At 43.2% G+C, this 18960-nt stretch overlaps 3 protein-coding genes across 5 annotated transcripts in view; 2 read left to right on the forward strand and 1 right to left on the reverse strand.

Moving 5' to 3' along the window:
- Window positions 1–1056: 1056 nt before the first annotated feature.
- On the forward strand, window positions 1057–6194 carry LOC103365883 (uncharacterized). Of its 3 annotated transcripts, none has more exons than XM_008293440.1 (3): window positions 1057–1243; window positions 2691–3834; window positions 4742–6194. In XM_008293440.1, the coding sequence occupies exons 2-3, from the start codon at window positions 2806–2808 to the stop codon at window positions 5111–5113; spliced, it is 1401 nt and encodes a 466-aa protein (XP_008291662.1). In that variant the 5' UTR covers window positions 1057–1243; window positions 2691–2805; the 3' UTR covers window positions 5114–6194. The 3 variants fall into 3 exon arrangements, with proteins under 3 accessions (XP_008291662.1, XP_008291660.1, XP_008291661.1); XM_008293438.1 differs by having other exon boundaries at window positions 2760–3834; XM_008293439.1 differs by having other exon boundaries at window positions 2763–3834.
- Window positions 6195–6294: 100 nt separating this feature from the next.
- LOC103365887 (bone morphogenetic protein 7) lies at window positions 6295–17262 on the reverse strand. Its single transcript, XM_008293447.1, has 7 exons — window positions 16866–17262; window positions 13013–13202; window positions 8298–8446; window positions 7827–8033; window positions 7670–7743; window positions 7469–7579; window positions 6295–7380 (listed from the first exon to the last, which is right to left on the reverse strand). Exons 1-7 carry the CDS (start codon window positions 17260–17262, stop codon window positions 7231–7233), a joined length of 1278 nt encoding a protein of 425 aa, XP_008291669.1. The 3' UTR covers window positions 6295–7230.
- LOC103365886 (RNA-binding protein 38-like) overlaps window positions 6946–18960 on the forward strand; it is a 33138-nt gene continuing 21123 nt past the window's right edge. The window contains exons 1-2 of the mRNA XM_008293446.1: window positions 6946–6958; window positions 7608–7611. The gene's annotated coding sequence lies outside the window, so the exon portion shown is untranslated. The remainder of the gene's footprint in view (window positions 6959–7607; window positions 7612–18960) is intronic.

Consider the following 18960-nt stretch of genomic DNA (forward strand, 5'->3'; position numbering starts at 1 on the left):
TCAGTGGATGAAAACAAGAGAGAGAGAGGGAAAAAAAGCAGACAGCTACAGAGAGAGAGAGTGGGCAGAGGAAGCATGATGTGACTCAAAGTGAGAAATCCTCTTCACCACAAACTAAATTATGCGTAGGCTTTCCCCTGACTGGGGGTTCACCTGCTGAGGCCCTGCAAAATCGATAGCTGAGACCCAGGATGCTGTGCTGCTGATGCAGCCAAGCCAATGTCCTCTTTCTTGTGTTTTCACATGAGATGAAAGGATGTGCAACCCTTAAAACCCTGCTTTTTTTTCTGCAGAGGCTTGGCATTGGTGCTTAACATCGACCTTTGAATACTTTGATCAAAAGCGGTTTGAAAGCAGTCATTCGGTTTGGCATCTTGCTAATTCAGGATGAAACATTATTCATTCACATCTGCCCACTGAGGTGAGAAAAGCAGGAAGTGAGAAACAGCAGGAAGAATTAGCGAGGCTATATGATCTCAGGTTGCACATGTGATCTGTTTTGCTATCCTTTTTTTGGGGGGGGTGGGGGTAGCGGGGAGTAGTGGAAGACTCGTGAATTTGTGTATGTCCGGGCTAGTCTACAGCAACGGCTTCCCACCCTCAATCCACCGAGCAAAACGTCAAAGCCATCAGGCAGTCATACGCCTACCATCAGCTGAGGAGTTGCACAGCAGTCTCATTTCTAATTATACACCCAACAACAGAGAGCTACGGAGTGAGGGAGAGAGTGTGTGGAATATGAAGAGAGGGAAAGAAGGCTGATTACAAATGGAAGAGAGGCTGAGAGTGCTACTCAGCAGCAAACACAGGGTGAACAAGTTCAGGTGTGAGAGACTGAAAGAGAGAGAGACAGAGAGAGAGGAAGAAAAAAGAGGTAGAGACATCAAATCTGTCTGAGAAAGGTTAACAGGACCGACTGACTGACTGAGCAGAGTGGGAGTGTAAAATGTAAAAGCGAGTAGGAGGGAAGAGAGAGAGAGAGAGAGAGAGAGAGGGGAGAGAGAAGAGAAAAGAAGAGAGGAGAAAAAAGGAGGAGTGTGTGTCTGATAGGCAGTCTGTTGAGCTTGTCTGGATGCCTCCTTTCATTCCGCTCTGTTTTGCTTTTTCACCTGCAGACTGCGAGGACGACAGGAGCCAGACAGGTGTGTGTGTGGAGCGTCTGTCTTCAAGCTGTGAGCACGGATGGACTTGCTGCCTGAGGATGGACGCACACAGAGACACAGATGGGTGAATGGAGGAGCATGTAAGTGAGACTTCTTAGAAAATCTTGATTTGCGTGTTGAGAAATTCTTGCATTTTTTTTTTCTTCACTAAATGAGCCAGTTATGACAAATGCACGTCCGAGGAACTGATTGTGGGATTCGACACTCGAGGTTAAACTTTAGTTAAATTGTGCTGAAGGGTCATGGAAAGAAACGTCAAGCTCACTAAGTGCAATGTTGTCACTACATGTGCAAATAATTCCATCCTCAGTACAGATCATCACTAACATGACGGCATTAAACACTGCTGTGGGTACATTTAATTTCCATAGATTAGTGTAGTGACCATGATCGCCTCATATGGTTATTGAGACTGAAAAGCCTTCACAGTACAGGCCTGTCTGAGTCAGGATCTGATCATACCTGTGTAGGTCACTGTGAGTGCGTAGCCCCACACCTCGATGCAATTTGAATTGATTTACATTCACACTGCAGGCATTTAGCAGACAAATACTTATCTATTTATGTCTCATGGCATAACGGAGTGCTCACACAGGAATGTCGGTGTGAGGGTGTCGTCTGATCCCACACACACTCACACAATAGAGAAACAGCTCATATCAGAGACATGCCTGTCAGGAGGAGTGAAAGAGGTCCATTCAGCCGCGCTGCTCAGCGGTGATGATGACATAATGGCTCGAGCTTTGCATTGACAGGCTGTAAAAACTCCTCTGCTGCTCTTTACCGCCCTGCAACACTTGGTGTAAAAATGCGTCTGCAGTGTGCTTGAGGAGGTAACACAGTGTTGTGCGTCTGGCCACAAGGCGCTTATATTTAGCCCACCTCAGTGAACTGACTCACGACTGTGCGTGCACGTAAGGAGGATGATGGGGTTTCAGTAGCTTGTGGCGTTGGAGATGACTTCAGTCCCATGAGAGAGGCGCAAACTGGGTCCGCACAGTCAACATCCTGTATTCAGTCGCTGTATATTAAGTTTTCAGTGGAAAATGTCATCATGAAAACTTTACCAAAGGACACGATTAACCTCAAACCAGGTGCACGGTGATAAAAATCTAACCTTGAACTTTACACCCACCACCAATTTCACTGTTCCTTGTCCTCGCTGCACCCGTTCCATCACCAACCACGCTGTGCAGGACTTTGTTACCATAGTAACTTTTTTGACAAAGCAGTTGGGTGATGTCCATCAAACTAAGCCCTGTCAATATAGCAATTGGTGGTTGGCAAGCTGTAATTTGAAGCTGATGGTGAAGTTATTGTTCAGATGTCAAGGGGATATTTACAGGCAGTGATCTCAACACGTGGCACTTTCAGAAGAGAGAGGAAAAGTTCTTTCAAAATCTTAAAGAGAGAGAAAATGACAGACAGAGAAAGAGAGACTCTATATAGGGCATGGAAAGACTTTCTCTAGCTTGACTGTTTGTGAGGATATCAAGTGCATCTATGTTTGTTTCTTCTTCTGTTCAGACTGTGACCACCTCAGATCTGCAACACTTGCTAAGAAACTAATGGAGTCTGTCACCACCTCTGCTCCAGCAGGAGGCCATGCAGTGTCAGCGTGAATGACAAGCACAGTGAGCCAATGAGCTTCACGACAAACCCGGCTCCAGTCCCAGACAGGGACAGCCTCCCGCTCAAAAAGAGGGACCAAAGACCGAGCTCACCTCTGCAGCAGCAGCAGCAGCATCAGCATCAACAGCAGTGTGATGCTGCAAATTTCAAGGCTCCATACCCTTACAAGAGCCACGGCGAGTTTAAAGCAAAGCACATGGTCCCATTTCAGCCTGTGCCGAGGAGGGTCCCTGCCCTGTACCAGCCCTGGATACAGACGCACACATCCACCAGGTCCAAACCTCACGTCCTCTCTGCGTTCAGGGAGCATCACGGCTGGGCAGAGTGGAGAGAATTCAATCCCCTGCACCCTGGATGGGACCACCACTACCAGCACCAAAGCCACCTGCCTGCAGACCACCCAGGCCATCCGCACTACGCCTCCAGAATCAGTGCTGTCTCCCTGGTCACGGAGGGTTTCCATAGAGTGAGTGGAGGGTACGGATGGGAGAAGCTCAAGACTTTAAGAGATAAAAGTTTGAACCCAGAGAGACAGAGCTACGGCAGGCATAAAGGTCCATACGTGAGGAGGGGAGACAGAAAAACGGAGTATTTTCCCAGGGTTGAAAAAGCAAGTCCTCCATCTTTGAGCACGTGCCTACCTCACTCCCAACACGAGGACCTCACTCTGCAACATGACTTGTTGCACAGGCCAACAAAAGCTGCCAAACTCTCTGTTTGTGAAGTTCAGCCTGACAACTCAAACGGCACATGCATTTCCATGAAGGAGGACACATCCAGAGCTCCTGCTTCTTCCTCCTCTGCCTCTCCCAACCGTTTCCCCTGGCTGCTCCCTCACTTTGTGGCCGGCTCCCTGATCGAGCTCAGGGACGGACGGCTGAGGAGGGTGGAGCACCTGCAGACCGAAGACTTCCTGCTCGGCTCGCTGGCCTGCCCAGACTTGCGCCTGAGCTGCTGCACAGTGCAGAGCATCTCCCCTTCAGCCTCCTCCTCCTCCATTTCCCGCCTCCTCATCCTGCTGCACGACCAGCAGTCTCAGGTGAAGGAAGCTCACTCTGTGGTATTGTTATTTCACAGCAGACCCCCTCACGGTATTTTTCTTTCTGCTAGTTTATCTATTAAATGCTGCATGTAAGCCATGTGGAAGATGCTGCATATACACTTTCTGGAACTTACTCAGCAGCTGTAGATTCTACTGATTGAGGTATAGAGGACAGATTCTTAAATCATCTCTGATTCTTAATGAGAAAATGCCTTTCTATGACAGGGTTAAAGAATAAAGCTGATGGCATTTCATATTTTATATTGTGATCAATAGCAAACACAGCATGCGTTGACTGTGTGTTCAGACCTTACTCCTCGGTGCCAGAACTCCATTATTGTCCAAAAGGTGTTGCAACACATAAATTAACACATATACCCTTGTGTTGCCATAAACTACTAGAATAGATTGTCTGTATTAATCCATGGCTGAAAATAGTTGCATTTTCTCCCTGTCAAAGGAATGAATGTTAAACACCACAATAGCCGATCATTTTAGGAAGTAATACAGACTTTTTAGCATTTAAAAATGTATGTTGAATCTTTTTTTTTTCTTCTTTTTTTAAAGTTGTATGTCTTCAGTAGTTATGAAAGCATCAAATGGGGAACTGGAATGTTTGCTGAGAAGAAAAGAGAAGATGTGTGAAGGCCTTATCCTTTAAAGCTATTTATTTGAGATTGACCAAAGGTTTCTAGTGAATCTTTTGAAGCTTTTGGGCGACTACATAGAAACCTGCTATGTTGGTGGTTTCAGAAGTCATTAAACACTTCCTTGCCTATCTCTGTATAGTTTCTGTTAGATTTCAACACAAATAGATTCTTCAATCTGGAGCAACACCACCCCCTAGTGAACAGCTGTGCTTCTGTGTCTCAGTCTACTGTATTCATGTATTTCCCTCCTCCAGGAGCTGGTGGATGTGTACGTGGAGTACCCGTTCTTTGTGCGTGGGCGCGGCTGGTCTTCCTGCAGCCCTGAGCGGACTGCTCGTCTCTGCGGCCTGCAGTGCCGCCAGCTCAGCGTGGGGGACGTCTGCCTGGCTCTCACCCCCGTCTCACCTCCTCAGCCCCCGCCGTCAGCCGCCCTGGAGCCAAGAACCTCACCCGACAAGTCAGAGGGAGGCTGCGAGCCTCTAAAGGCACCACAAACTGCCCTGCACCCCCTGGTTCCCCCAGGGCCAAAGCAACAAACAGGAGGGCAGAAGATGGGGCCAGAGGCAGTTCGCAGGAGACACTATTCTGCCCCCGAGCTGAGAGGTCCAGGGACTAATTGCATGTAATGAACAGGTTTTATGGGTAGGATCTCTTTTAAGCTCTGATATAATCAGCCTATATTTGCTGTCTTTCTACCTCCTGAATTAGATTTCTGTGCTTGACTGTCGTTCTGATCTGTATTTGAGGAGTAACAGCTAAAGAGGAGTGATACAGTAATATCAACTCTCAGGATCCCCTGGAGGTAAGTTTATCTTAGCACATACTGTATCCGTCAGGTTTATCAGGGATCACACACTGACAATGAGCTGTGTCAGAGTTCAGCGTTGCATTTTCTGTGAGCCTGATCAAAGTCTGTAACTACACACATTTCTGATCTTATTCTTGTCAGAGAACTCAGGCTGTGTAAAACATTTATGAGAAAGTGCAGAACCAAAGTGTAAATCTATGTTGCCACAGGGAGCTGCTTCAGTACTTTTGCATTTGAAGGAAATCCGTAGGTTCAAAAGAATATTGTTGGAGTTTTAGCTCTAAAGTGAGTGTTGGTATTCTTTCTAGCAGATCTGACTAAATCAGCCCACGTTCCTTGAAAAGCACATAAAAATACTCCCTCAGGTTTTTCACTGCTGATGATATCGTTTACAGTTTCTCTCTCTTCCGCCTGATATTATGTAAGACTTCTTCATAATCACAAAAGGAAATTCTCTTTCCAAATTAGAACCCAGATAATATTTTTTCCTCAGCTTCAGAGGGAATTTCACACTGACAATCAATCCGATTCTTAATTGTATGAGCAGGATTTAGTTTTACGCCTCTACCTCTATTTTCTATTTACAGATCTGTGTTTTTAACAGTGCGGGCTGTGATGTAATGTGCTGTATTGGGAGCTTCTCGGTGAACGTCAGTGTGAATGTCTTTATATGCCTGGTTGTTTTATGCATACCCTGTACATATGCTCTGCTTTTTGTACCGATGATCCTTTTTAAATGTCTGTCCTGAGTGGAGATGCTCATGCTATTCTAAGTACTTGAAAGGTGCAGTCTGTGTCAGTTCACATTCAGTTGAATGGGATGAAAATAAAAATGTGGATCATGTGGACAAGGTGCTGTACGCGAAACAAAGAAATAAATACGTCGTGTGTAAAACCTGCTTCGTATTTGTAGCCGATTCCTTTCTTAATAAACATGGATTTTTGAGCTAAAAATAGCCTCTGTCAGGGCCTACGTTGAGGTAAAAACATCACAATTGCTTTTTGATCTTTATTCCGCTTCTTTAATGTGACAAAAATAAAACACAACCTCTCTTTGCCCACCCGCAGCCCTGGTCCGACACCAGAAGGCAGCTGCATCAGGGGCAATGGTGCACATCCTGATGTTCACCTTGTGCAGATGAATCGCTGACATCTTGTCGGCTTTAAGCCTTTGACAGGGCCGGTGAAATATGTCTGCATCAGAGAACTGGGTCCAGCGCTCAGGCAGCTGAATCCCACACACTGTTACGAACTGCTGTTATTCTTCACTGAGCTCCACATCAGCTGCCAGATGTCTCAGTCCTGACCTAGTCCATCTCTCCTGCTGAACACCAGTTCAACACCAGTGAGTCTTGCTGGAGATTTTTCTTTTTTTTTTTTTTGCCCCTCATCAGGACACAAGTTCATCCAGCTGTTCTGAAAAGCCAAGGTGCAGCAGTTCAATGGGAAGATGGAGCTCTAAAGTTTTACGAGCTGTGAAATCTGCTATAAAACGCACATTACCACAAAGGCAATATTTTATAATCTCATCTCAAAGAGCATTCAAATGCAGATATGCGCTGCACATGATAGGATCTCTGTAAACATGGAGGGTTGTCACTTTTTACACGATGTTTTTAGCAATAAAAGTTTGAGCTGGAGAAATAACTCCACTCTGCTCAAAGTCTTTTCAGTGCACTTTTTCTCATCATATTCAAAGGAAAAATAATAAAATCCTTTGTTCGGCCTTTCTCTGTGACCAGTAGTTGTAACGGGGCTGTGGTAGCGGTTTAGACCGACTCAGCTGCTTGTCATAAAAACAGAGCCCCAGATTAAAGCTTGCTCTGCGGCCATAACTCCCCGGTGACCGGCCAGTCAATCATCTCTTGTCTCTGCTCGCTCCACTTCTGCCTTTCTTCAGCATCTTGCAGAACTCACAGAAGAGGGTATGAGCAGTCAGTGACAGCCACAGGCTCTGACCACCATGTTGCGGTATTTCTTGAGGATGACATTGGAGCTGTCGTCAAAGTAGAGCACCGAGATGCCGTGGAGCTGTGTGGGGGCGCAGCAGGGTTTGGGGACCGTGTCCGGGTTAATAAAGTGCACCTGTGTTAAGAAGAAACGCAAATACGTGCTCAAATAAAGTGAAGGCTGTAGTGAAAGTGCCTGTGGTCAGAGACTGTTTGGGCCTTACCAGAGTTTGCACAATAGCGTGATTGGTGGCATTCATGTATGAGTTGAGAGGGAAGGCGCACTCTCCCTCACAGTAATATGCTGCATAGCCCTCTGGAGCTATGATCCAGTCCTGATTGGAGTAAAACCAAAGCCAAAAGGTTGGTTAACTGTCACTTGGAAAGAAATATACATGAAATGCAAAGGAAATTATACATCTTACCTGCCATCCCAAATCTCTGAAGCTGACATACAGCTCATGCTTTTTACATCCCTCTTTGGAGATGCCGAGGTTGTCTGAAATAACAAACACAAAAAGCTAGCTGGTAAAGTTTAATAGAAACAACTGAGCTGATGGAACGTGATCAGATTTTAAACACCTGTTGCAGCCTCCACTGCCTTCAGCGCATCTTGGACGGTCCTCTGAGGTTTGGAGCGGCTCGACTGCCGCCCCTTGTGGCCGTGAGCTGAGCGGATGCTCCGGAGTCGCACTTCATTGACTTTGAAGAAGACGACCAGGAAAGGCTGCTTGTCCTGAGGCCCACCGCCCGTCACCAGTCCGGCCAGCTGGGGGTTCCTTCTCTGGCCTACAGGGGGAGACAACAGGGAACAAACCACTGAATATGACAAAAACACACATCTGAGCGCCTATTAAACATTATTTATTCCGCCTAATACGACCACAGCAAACCACAGTCGTAACTTAAGACTCTGTAAAAATCCTCCACACAGATGTATTCAGTTAATTATAGGCCGTAAAGAGCATTAAATCATTATTCTAGACAAACACTATAATCCTTGTTGCTGCTATTTGTCCAACCCCTGGGAATCAACATCTGGCAGTCACTGACCATTACTGTCTTCCAGCACCAGGTGCAGGCCGAGGTTCTGTTCGGGGTTGACCAGCCAGAGGTTACTTGTCGTGGTTAGATCAAAGACCAGCCAACCCTCTTCTGAAGCCCAAATGTCACGCTGATCCAGCAGCAGCAGCTCCACTTCACTGTGGAGACAACAAAATGTAAATTAACTCCAGGCATTTTAAGGCTGAAGGCACTCAAAGCATTTTTTTTTTTAAAAACAGTGAAGTTTACTTGTTTGGTTGCAGACTGAAATCTCAGTCTTAAAAAATGCGTTGTAGATGAATGTCCACCATGATGGGTTAACTGTCGCTTGATTTTCACTGCAAATTGTTTTAATTCAAAGCCAAATAATACAAAGTTGGCATTTAGCAACAAAACATTTCAGAACTACATGTGCATTTCTATAATACTTAAAGTTAAAATAGTATTAGGGCAGCTTGTTTTAAGTCGTTTTATCCCTGTACTCCAGCACAGTAGATAGTCAGTGAGGCAGTTACATGCAGACAATGTAGCAGCAACATAATACATTAAACCAGCCAAAAAAAACAAAAAACAGTACTATTAAAATAAATAAAGAAAAAATCTAATGTCCTGGATTAGCAACAGTATGAATGCATCAATAATAATGAGCCAAAAACATCAAATATAGATGCAGAAAAAGTACTTTCACTTTGAAGTTTTTTACCCCTTCAACATAAGCATATGGTGTTTCTTATATGTTGGAACACATCAAAAACAAAATAAGCTGTCAACACAATAGCTTTTCCACCTTAAACCTGCAGTTTACTGATGACAGTCTCAGAAACACAGATTCAGATTTCCAAGGTGAGCTGGTGTGCTCAGCTGCAACGAGTAGATTCACGCATTTGAGAGGAAGAGTCGATGTGGAGGTAAATCTAAGTTATATAACGTTAGGAAAGTTTTCTATCTTTTCATGGAAGACACCTCGAGATAAATAACTTCTGCTACATAGATAAGAGTTTCTAAGGTATTTTAGCAATGACTGGAGAGCGACTCTAAGCTAATTTTGCTGATTCTACTTATATACTTAAAGGTTTTAATGCAGGACTGTAGCTTGTAGTGGAGTATTCTAACAATGGGGTAAAAAGTAAAGGATCTAAAAACTTCTTTCATCACTGCCAAAAACTTGTATGACTGAACAGACAGCATGTTTTAGTGATTGAGAACCAGACTGAAGGCAAAAATCCCCCAAAATAAGCCAGAAGCGAACATGACTGTAATACAGACCTGTCAGAGCATCACCAGGGAAAACACAGAGTATCTGCTGTTAACTGACACTGATATGTGTGGGTGTGTGTTTTGGTGGGGAATTTAGCTGCATATCAACACTTGCGAATTCAACGTGTGTGTCTTATTGCATTTTATTTCACAGAAATGTGCTCAGCAGTGCAGAAAATTGGGTACTAGTTATTACCATTCATTCACAATGTCATTGTTGCCCATTATAGTTTAGAGATCTGAACACTCAGCTGACACTCTGAACCATGCAGTCCTCCTGCTGTGAGCTTTATCAAAGCAGCACTTTCTTAACACCCCTCAAGAAAACTCTGCGCTGACAGACTGCTGTCGTCTTCAGGGCAGATTTCACAGACAATTGCTGTATTTACATACTGAGTTTCAGAAGTCAGGCAGACGTCTGTCTTTGTCTCGCCGCCTGCTCGTCTGTGTGGCTGAGTGGCCTTTACGTCTGTGAATGACAATGGTGTTGTCTTTAACACTGTCATCAGCCCTACAGTAAGAAGAAAAACTTACATCTAGAACTACAGGTTGCACATGACCCCCTTCAATTAAAATCAATGTTTTTAATCCCCACTGAGCACTAAGACAGAACATGTTTTGGTGTCAGCACAAACATTTGCAGGGACTTCACCAATAATGATTCTGGCAAATGTAGAATCATGGCAGGTATTAGCAGATAAATCGACTGGGATTTTTGTAATGCACGGCACCCTGTAAAAAAATGATTTTGTATTGCAGTGTTGCCGCTTTTAGATCAGGATCCCAACACCACAACACAAAGACAGCATTGTTCAGCTCTGTAGTGAACCTCGTGGGCAGTCTGCAAGAACAAACCTATTACATGTTGTTCTACATGTGCTGAACAAGCAATCCTCCAGAATACGTAAAATGAACTGCAGACGATATCGGCTGCCTTGATGACTTTTACCAGCTTCTTCTGTGAGAGAGCCCCAAGGATTTAATAACAGAGTCACAGTGATGCTAAAATCTCCTTTTAATCCATGTCAAAAACCTATTCTTGTGTTATATTTGACTGAACTATTGAGTTTATGGCTGGATATTTCTTGATGGCATTCATGAAATTACTCAGTAATGCTGCAAATATGCACATGTGAAAAGCTGGTACCTTAGATTTTTCTGCATTTGCATGATATGCATAACCATAACAACTTTCAAATGATTAATCAATTAATCCTTTTATCTTTATAGCTGCTTTCAGTTTCTGATTGTCTGGGGAAATAATGCCGTAGCTGCCATGTTAATTAGGATCATTAGGGTTCTAACCTCCAGGAGGTTAATCCAGTCATGTCACAGCAAAAGCTGAGTCAAGCAGGTGAGAGAGAGAATTCATAATGTGAGTAGGTGGTGGAGCTGTGATTTGTGTGAAAGAGAGTAATGTGTGGAGTCTCTGTTGAGCTGTAATTTCATGTGTGGTTTGAAACAAGACAACGGTGTGAAAGCAACACAGAAATTGGCAGACAAAACACAGCTTGAGACTGTCAGACAGACAGAGACACGCAGGAAAAACCACCTGTGCAACAGAAAGAGTGACGTCTTGAGGGTTCGGTGTTATTTGTGGTGGGAGCTGCGCGATGCAAACGTAGGTCTCCTGGGGACTGTCCTGTTCTGACCATGTGAGAACAAACTGCTCTGAAAAGAACCAACGCATTTCTGTAATTGATACTAATGTCTGTGTAAACAGCGCCGGCGCTGACACTAACATCAGCAGAAATAACCTGCGGGGAAATGTGGCCTAACAATCAGTTTTCACAGAAAAACACACAGGAGCACAAAGTGTTTTAGCCTGTTAAAGTCGACCACACGACTCGTACCATGTCACTGATTTAAGAAGATAATCATATGGAGCAATGAGACGGCCAGTTACTTACAAGACTTGGAAGGTCATCTGTGAAACACTGTAAAGGCTGAGTTCAGACAGATTATAAGAAAATAAAATGATGGAGGAAAACCGAATTTAATTAATGCTGCATTAAAATTAGATTTAAAGGGCGCCGCTATAGCTCACCTGGTAGAGCTGGCGTCCCATGTACAGGGCTACAGTCCCGATGCGGAGGTCATGGGTTCGAGTCCCGCTCATGACCCTTTCCCGCACATGTCCTCCCCCTACTCTTCTCCCCACTTTCCTGTCTCTCTCCCACTGTCCTATCAAATAAAGGCACAAAGGCCAAAAAAATAACTTTAAAAAAAAAAAAAAAAAAATTAGATTTAAAGACTAAGATTGTTAAACAACAGCTCTGTGAGACTGCACTTATAGTAACGGGGATGCTTATTAAAGAACCAAACTTGGGTAAGGTCATATATGTTGAAACATAAAGATATAGTTGACTTAAAAATGTTAGTATTCATGTGTAAAGCCAAAAAATTGACTTCAAAATCTACACAAATTGTTCATTTATATATATAATTTATTTAAAACCATATTAACATCTTAACATTTGGATTTTTTAATATCCTGGGAGCTGTCATGAGTGAAATGAAGCTATTTTAAAGGTAGGAAATCATTATTTCATGAAAAAAAAACTTTTACATTTATAACATTGATACCCACAGATGAGTTTTTAGGAGTTAAATCAACGATCGGAGAAGAACTTTGAGAACAAATAATGACAATCAATGTAACTTGAAGTGTCTTTATGCACAGACTACATTTAAGCACATGTGTATTTCATTATGTGGAGGGAAACTGGACTTCTCTGGTCAATGGCTTGTTAATGTTGCTGAAATATGACAAAGAAAAAGCATGGGGACGATATAAACTTACTGGGTAATATTCATATTAAAATGATAATTATTGATGGTGTTTATATCGTTGAAGCTTTGTCCATGATTTTTTAAATGGGGGGGAAAAAAAGGATGGCCATCTGTTTTTATACAACGTTATTAAGAGAATAGAATATTTTCTTCTTTTTCATGCTCCTTTTTCCAGTCACTGGATGTGTAACAGATTGCTGGGTTATAGTTCATTTTTTTTGTTTTGTAAAACTGTTTGGAAATCATACATTGAAATGAACAAAACAAACTAAACTGAACAAAAATGAAAAGAAGTGAATACTTTAACTGCTAAATAAAAATTCTCAGGATCATTTAAGTTGTTCAGATACACATAAATGTCAACATCATGATGGAATAAACAAAATTACAGCAATTCAGCTAATAACTGAGGCGAATGAAAGGACTCACAAGCTCGTCACTAGAGCCATGCTACTCACTTGGCAAAAAGTCAGGAAATATGCAGATGTGAGTCGGAAAATAGCTTTTTCATTATTTGGTGAATTGACCTCAAAATGCTGAACACAGTTAAGAAGCATTAAGCTGGCACAAAAGACTTAAGACCAAGCAAATGAAGGGTGAGCAGCAGCAGGAACCATAAAAAACAAAAACATATAGAGCTTGAACTGGAGCTGAAAAAAAAAACACACATTTACCTGTTTGGAGGCTCCTGCAGGACCTGATGGACTGTGACCCTGAAAGTTTCGTTCTCACTGCGCTCCTGGATGAAATCCTTGTAAATCCTGAACTCCGCTGCCGTTATGGCTTCTCCCTCTGGAATACGGGAAAGGTCAAATCGAAACTCTCTCGTGTGCTGCTGGAACAGAAGGTCCTGATCCCGATCAACTGTCAGAAGACAGACAGACATGATATTAGTTGATCAAACCTCAAGTACAGCTGATGGAACAGTTGATGTTGACATTGTGCCACCTGGTGATGACACCAGCATTAGAAATGATTTACAGTTTTCTTCCCAGCTTACAAACACACACAGGAAAAAAACCTCTTTCAGACCCTCAAAGAGAAAGTTTGCACCGACATAGAAAAGGCAAATCGCTTAGTACAATCAGATGTTAAACCAGTCAGCGGTTTGCAATATCTGTCAGAACGGTTGTTGATTCAGGCGACTCTCTGATGTGTGTTGCTCTGCCCGCAGCTCGGAAGCACTTTGTCAGAAATAGGAAAAATCCTGCTTCCATGAGTGAAGTGATTGATGTAAACATCACTTAAGTCAAGTCTGCCATACGTGCCAATGTGGGGGGGGAAAAAAAAAAAAACCACATTCATGGCTCCGTTTGGCTGCCAATTTAAATTGCACACATGTGCTGACCACAAGAAAAGGCCCGTTAAAGCACAGCCCGGAAAACCACAGCAGCCACCGTGCTTTTACAAACACACTCACACAAAGTATAGAGAGAGACACACAAATACATGCCACCAGACTCTGTGCCCGCCGCGCCTCCCTGATCACTTTTGCAATGCATCACTGTCCAGTCATTTCATTCTTGATTGCAGAGGAGAAAGTGGGGCGGCGGTAGCTGGTGACACTGTGAGGTTTCCGCCCAGCTCTGAGCCAGCTGAAGCTCTCCGACACTCAGAGTTTCCAGAAGCACGGTGGTTCGAGAAAGACCCCAGAGCTTCCTGAAGCTTTCCAGTGTCATGTTTTTACAGCATTAGTCAACGTGCTTGTCCTTGGAAAGAGCGGTGGAGGTCTCTGGTGAAGGTGTGCGGAGCGGAGCAGCGATTAAGCCGCCTTTAAACACATCCTGCCCACTGGCACACAACCATGACATCATCATGACCTCATCCCCGTGTTCCCACTGATGCTCCACCATTGTTTCAGAACGCAAACATTCATCCTCGCAGGACCCGCCGACACCAGAAACGGAACACGTTTCACGGCGCTACACTGACTCACAGTCTTTCAAAAACACTTTTAACAACACAAAAACACACACACCAGCCGTTCGTCGTTAAGAGAGCTGCATACTGAACCCTGCTAGTCATTTGTTTGACCGCAATTAAATGCTGGAAGGGCGACGAGGGGTGATTTTATGAAAGCAATAATTGCTTGTAAGGACTTGGTGTGTTTACGTTAGGGACCATTAGCTGCAGAGATCAGACCTCAGATATGCAAACTTCCCCCTGGGAGGCATTTCAACACTTCAGATTACTCCTGACACTGCAGGGCCACACAGCCACAGAGCTATCATTAACCTATGGCAATTTTATGGTAAATGCTTTTTTTTTTCTTTTCTTCTCACAAATCAACGTGGGAGGTTTTAAGATGTATTACAATGTCTGTGTATATATATATATGTATATTATATATACATATATATATATATAAAAAACTCATGTAAGTCATTAAAATGTGACCCATTTCAAGAATTATTCAAGCTATTCTGAAACTCTGTTTATTTATTCGTGATGTCCGATTTTCTTTTTAGCTTATGAAAGTTAGCGGTGAATCACTCATTTCGTGAATATCTGCATGTGTTGTGTCAAGTCTACCAACACCCCTTCTAAAGAACTAATATCGCACCTTTCCATAAACGTGCTGTTAAAGATATAGGTGAAAGTACCGCACAGAAGGGGTGTTTAGCAGCAACAATCTGAGCTTCAGCGTGAAAAGAAAGCAATTATTTAGAGCAAATAAATAAAGGGAAGGTTAATGAGATTTTCTGGTGTGGCAAAAGAAATTCTTCACATGATCTCCTTATGCTACCTACAGATCAGCTTAGCAGGACAAGCACATTTCTTCCTGCTTATTCTCAAAAACACAATAATCCTTCTGTTCTTCAGCGACACGGTCATTCCAATCTGTTATGAGAGCATTTGTGCTTTTTTTTAAATAATAAAGTAACATTTCTTCTCATTAGCTCTTTTCTCTCACTCTGCAGGTGTTCAAAAAAAGTGAACGCATGTGTACACGTCTCCAGGAAAAGCCTTCAGCAGCAGTAAACATGAGGAGTAGCAGAGCTGGGAGCTGCAGAAGGCCTCAAACGACAAATATGCAGCAGTAGCTACCTTTTATAACACTGCATGGTAATGAGACGGTGTACATGCATGTGTAGACTTTACAATATGACCTCAGGGGTGAATTAATCCCTTTACCTTTCGCTCAAACGGATGTGGTTGATTTATGAAAAAGATTAAAATAAGCTGCACCAGCTCGCCTTCACACTTCACACAGGAGAAATACCACAACCGTCGCTCTCAAAGTGATCATCAAGAGACCACCAAGATAGTCACTCTGGCAAAATGTGGGAGCATGAGCTAAAAACTCTGCCAATCATCAGCACAGAAGGGCCTTGGTGGGCTCGAGGAAAAAATAACACACACTTTTTTTTTTATCCCTCTTTTCTCTTTATAATCAAACTCTTCAAATGTGAAACCACATGAATCTGCTGTTGGTTTTGTGCAACAGTGTTTCCAGATCTCATTAGCGAAAGACTGTCAGTTAAAAGTTTGTGATGAGGACATAAAATGTGCTGAGGATTTTCTTAACAGTCCCCAAAAGTTTTATGTTAGCCACATGTTTATGTCCGTATTGACAAAAATAACTGGAAATGACTCTTTTGCCCCAGTGGCAAACGATCAGACTGGAAGGTTGGAGGTTTCTTGGAGACGTATCTCAGATGAACTCGTCACGTTGATCTGTAACCCTCGTCCAAGCCTCGAGGCAGGAGATGGTTTTGATTGTAACTACTGGCTCAGGCACCATTTTGTCTACTGTTTCCCCAGAGGGCTATCAGAGCTGCAGTAAGAATGCAGGATTTGCCCTTTACAAACGCAATAACATCTGAGTGAATCCGACCTCCTATCAAAATCCAAGCAAACATGCAAACACACAGATGCAAGAACGCCTGCACGGGCACCTGCACGAACAGAGGTTACCACAGCAATAATATACTCAGATACAGTTTTTGTGTCTCTCACTCTCTAGGGGTTTCGAAAAGCCTGTTCAGTTCCTAGTCATGCGAAACAAAGCCATGCTAAAGCCTCTCCCCCAGAGCTTTGAAGGGATTCTGGGGAAATCGGATACATGCATGTTGTCATAACATTTACAGCTTGGAATGCATAATGCTTCATTTCAAGTGAAGAAAGTGACCTAAAAGCCACAATATCAAACACAACAGCTTTTACAAAGACAAAGTTAACTTGTGCACTCTTCTCTAGCAGCAGAGGATGGAAGGGAATGGACAAAATAAGCATTCATAAGTTGACTTAGATAATCAGAGTGAAGCTGAAGTAAGAATAATATGATGAAAACGTGCTTAAAATGTAAAAACACTGCAGTAAATCGCAGAGTAAGTTCCAGTAGTGGTGAAGAATGGTGATAATCTCTGGGCAGTGTCATGTCAACTCACAGTTAAAGGTTCCTTTATAGTTAAAATAAAATGTTACATCAAATTATAGGATGCTGCAAAGCCACTTTATACTCAGACTATCTGCGTTACCTCATACAGGTTTGACACGACCTGGTAAAAAGTCACATATACTCACCGAGGTTGACGAAGCTCATCACCGTGTCCGCGTCATCCAGGAAGCGGCTGTCCTGCGGGGTCACCACTGAAGAAGTCTGCGTGGGTAAAACCGTCTTGTAATATGAATGTCTGTACGGATCCGTGTCAGCAGTGATGGTGTTGTACAGGTCCAGCATGAACATCGGCGCAGCGTTGTGTTTGGTGTGAAGGTGCGGCCGCGGACGGTGCGGCAGCCCCAGGATGGAGAGGATCTCCCGCTGCATCTCTTTGCGCTCCTGGTTCCGCAGCCGCCGCTGGATGAAGCTGGAGCGCACCTCGTCGTCCACCGAGAAGTTGGAGAAGCCGACCCGCGTGGCCAACGCGCAGTAGCCCCACGAGAGGAGAATCGCTATCGTTGCCAAGGCGCTTGTCACCATTTTTAACCCAATTTTACGCGCGGCTTCAACTACGAGAAAGACAAGACAAGAGATGCGGTTCCTTGATAAAGAGATCTCCTACATGTGGAAGAACTGAAACAAACAATCATCTGTCAACGCCGAGAGTAATTCATTCATCATCTACCGTTGCGCGCTGTCCTGATGTGATACAGCCGTGCGCTTCTCTTAATGGCAACTTGGGAATGTATTTTATTGAGGCGCTGTGTCAGGGGAGGGGCAGGAGCGGTGGAGAATGGATAAACCAAGACTGGAGGGACTGGGACATGTGCGTGTGGGGGTGAGGCAAGGAAAAGTAGGGCGAGTGTAGATCGTTGTCCTTTTTCTATCTTGGTAATTAGCTGGGTGGGTGTGGACCTTTGCAACTCGAGTGTAGCACCAATGCGTCCTTTGTATGGACGGATTGTTTGGCCATTGATGAAAGTGAGATCTAATCAGATCATGTTGTAGCTGACAGTCATCTTCTTCTTTGCATGCAGCAGCCTGGCAGCCAGCCTCTCTGTGACCTTTCATGAGAACATCTTATCTTCAGTCCTCAAAATTCATGTTCACTCCTTTACAAGTCCCATCTATTATTTTCTACCGGTTTAAATTTAGTATCACCGTGCGTAAAAGTTGTGCACATCCTCAGACACTAAATCATCTGTCTAAATGTGAAGTGGGAAAACCCCCCGATCCCGTTTCCAGCACAGACACCTTTGATATATGCAACAATAAAGTCAGGCCCACCCCAAGTGTTGAGTGATCAGCTGCAGATACATGAAGGGACATGCCAATGAATGACTACAACAGTGTGTAAAGCACATTGCACAAATCACTGTGACTGCTTAAATTGAGAGTTAGTGGAAATGGGGGGGCTAGTGATGATTAACAAGGCAAGAACCCAACCCTGAAGTACAGATTATACCTGTCCTTTACTCATTATTGAGGTGGGTGGATCAACATGTAGGAAAAGAAGTTAATGTTAAACAGCAAACAAACCGAAATGTCGAAAAACAAATATCCTTTTTCTCTTCCTCAACTTTAACACAAACCATATCTGTATAAACGGGGAATCAGTGTAGCAGGTCATAAATGAATTCATTCAAGCTAAAAGCATCCGGCTACATTCGCAGACTGTAGACTCTTGAGATGTTTTTCCCAGCAGAGGTCACTTTACATGACTCATCCCTGCAAACTCATATAAACTCAAGAGCTCTCCATGTTCACTACAAACATTTGTAAATCTTACTACATCTTTAAATTTAACTATTTAACCCGTTAGTTTCACTTTGATTTATCTTTTTACTGACTCAACCATGAGCCTGATTTCACATTTTGACTATTTAACAAAGTAAAAAGCTGCTGGGAACCCAAAATACTAGAAAAAAAGGAAACTTTTAAATATGCACAAATTAAGTTACTGTGAGTTATAATCACTCAAAATATTTTTGAGCCTTCAGAATAGTTCAAAGTTGTTCAAAAAGTGTTTCACTACATTTACACACACACACCACAGAAAAATGTAGGAAATAAATGTATCCCATACTGTATTGCACACATCATATTCTGTTTATTTCATTATTCTGCACTGCCTCAGTTCTGTACAGATCTTTATTACTTCTCCCAATTAAGCTATATCCATCCTGTTTGAAGCCATGCTACTTAAGAATAAGATGTAATGAAAATCGGTTATGTCCA

This window comes from Stegastes partitus, unplaced genomic scaffold (assembly GCF_000690725.1).
Source record: "Stegastes partitus isolate 25-593 unplaced genomic scaffold, Stegastes_partitus-1.0.2 Scaffold888, whole genome shotgun sequence".
In the NCBI taxonomy this organism is placed as follows: domain Eukaryota; kingdom Metazoa; phylum Chordata; class Actinopteri; family Pomacentridae; genus Stegastes; species Stegastes partitus.

What these genes read in the sequence shown, in the direction of transcription:
- LOC103365883 (XM_008293438.1), top strand. Translation starts at nt 1,224, where the DNA reads ATGGGTGAATGGAGGAGCAT. An exon ending in ATGGGTGAATGGAGGAGCAT is followed by an intron (nt 1,244 to 2,759) that starts GTAAGTGAGACT and finishes CCTCTGCTCCAG; the next exon opens with CAGGAGGCCATGCAGTGTCA. An exon ending in TGCACGACCAGCAGTCTCAG is followed by an intron (nt 3,835 to 4,741) that starts GTGAAGGAAGCT and finishes TCCCTCCTCCAG; the next exon opens with GAGCTGGTGGATGTGTACGT.
- LOC103365887 (XM_008293447.1), bottom strand. Translation starts at nt 17,262, where the DNA reads ATGGTGACAAGCGCCTTGGCAACGATAGCGATTCTCCTCTCGTGGGGC. An exon ending in CTGCAGGAGCCTCCAAACAG is followed by an intron (nt 8,447 to 13,012) that starts GTAAATGTGTGT and finishes TTGTCTCCACAG; the next exon opens with TGAAGTGGAGCTGCTGCTGC. An exon ending in TCAGAGATTTGGGATGGCAG is followed by an intron (nt 7,580 to 7,669) that starts GTAAGATGTATA and finishes TACTCCAATCAG; the next exon opens with GACTGGATCATAGCTCCAGA.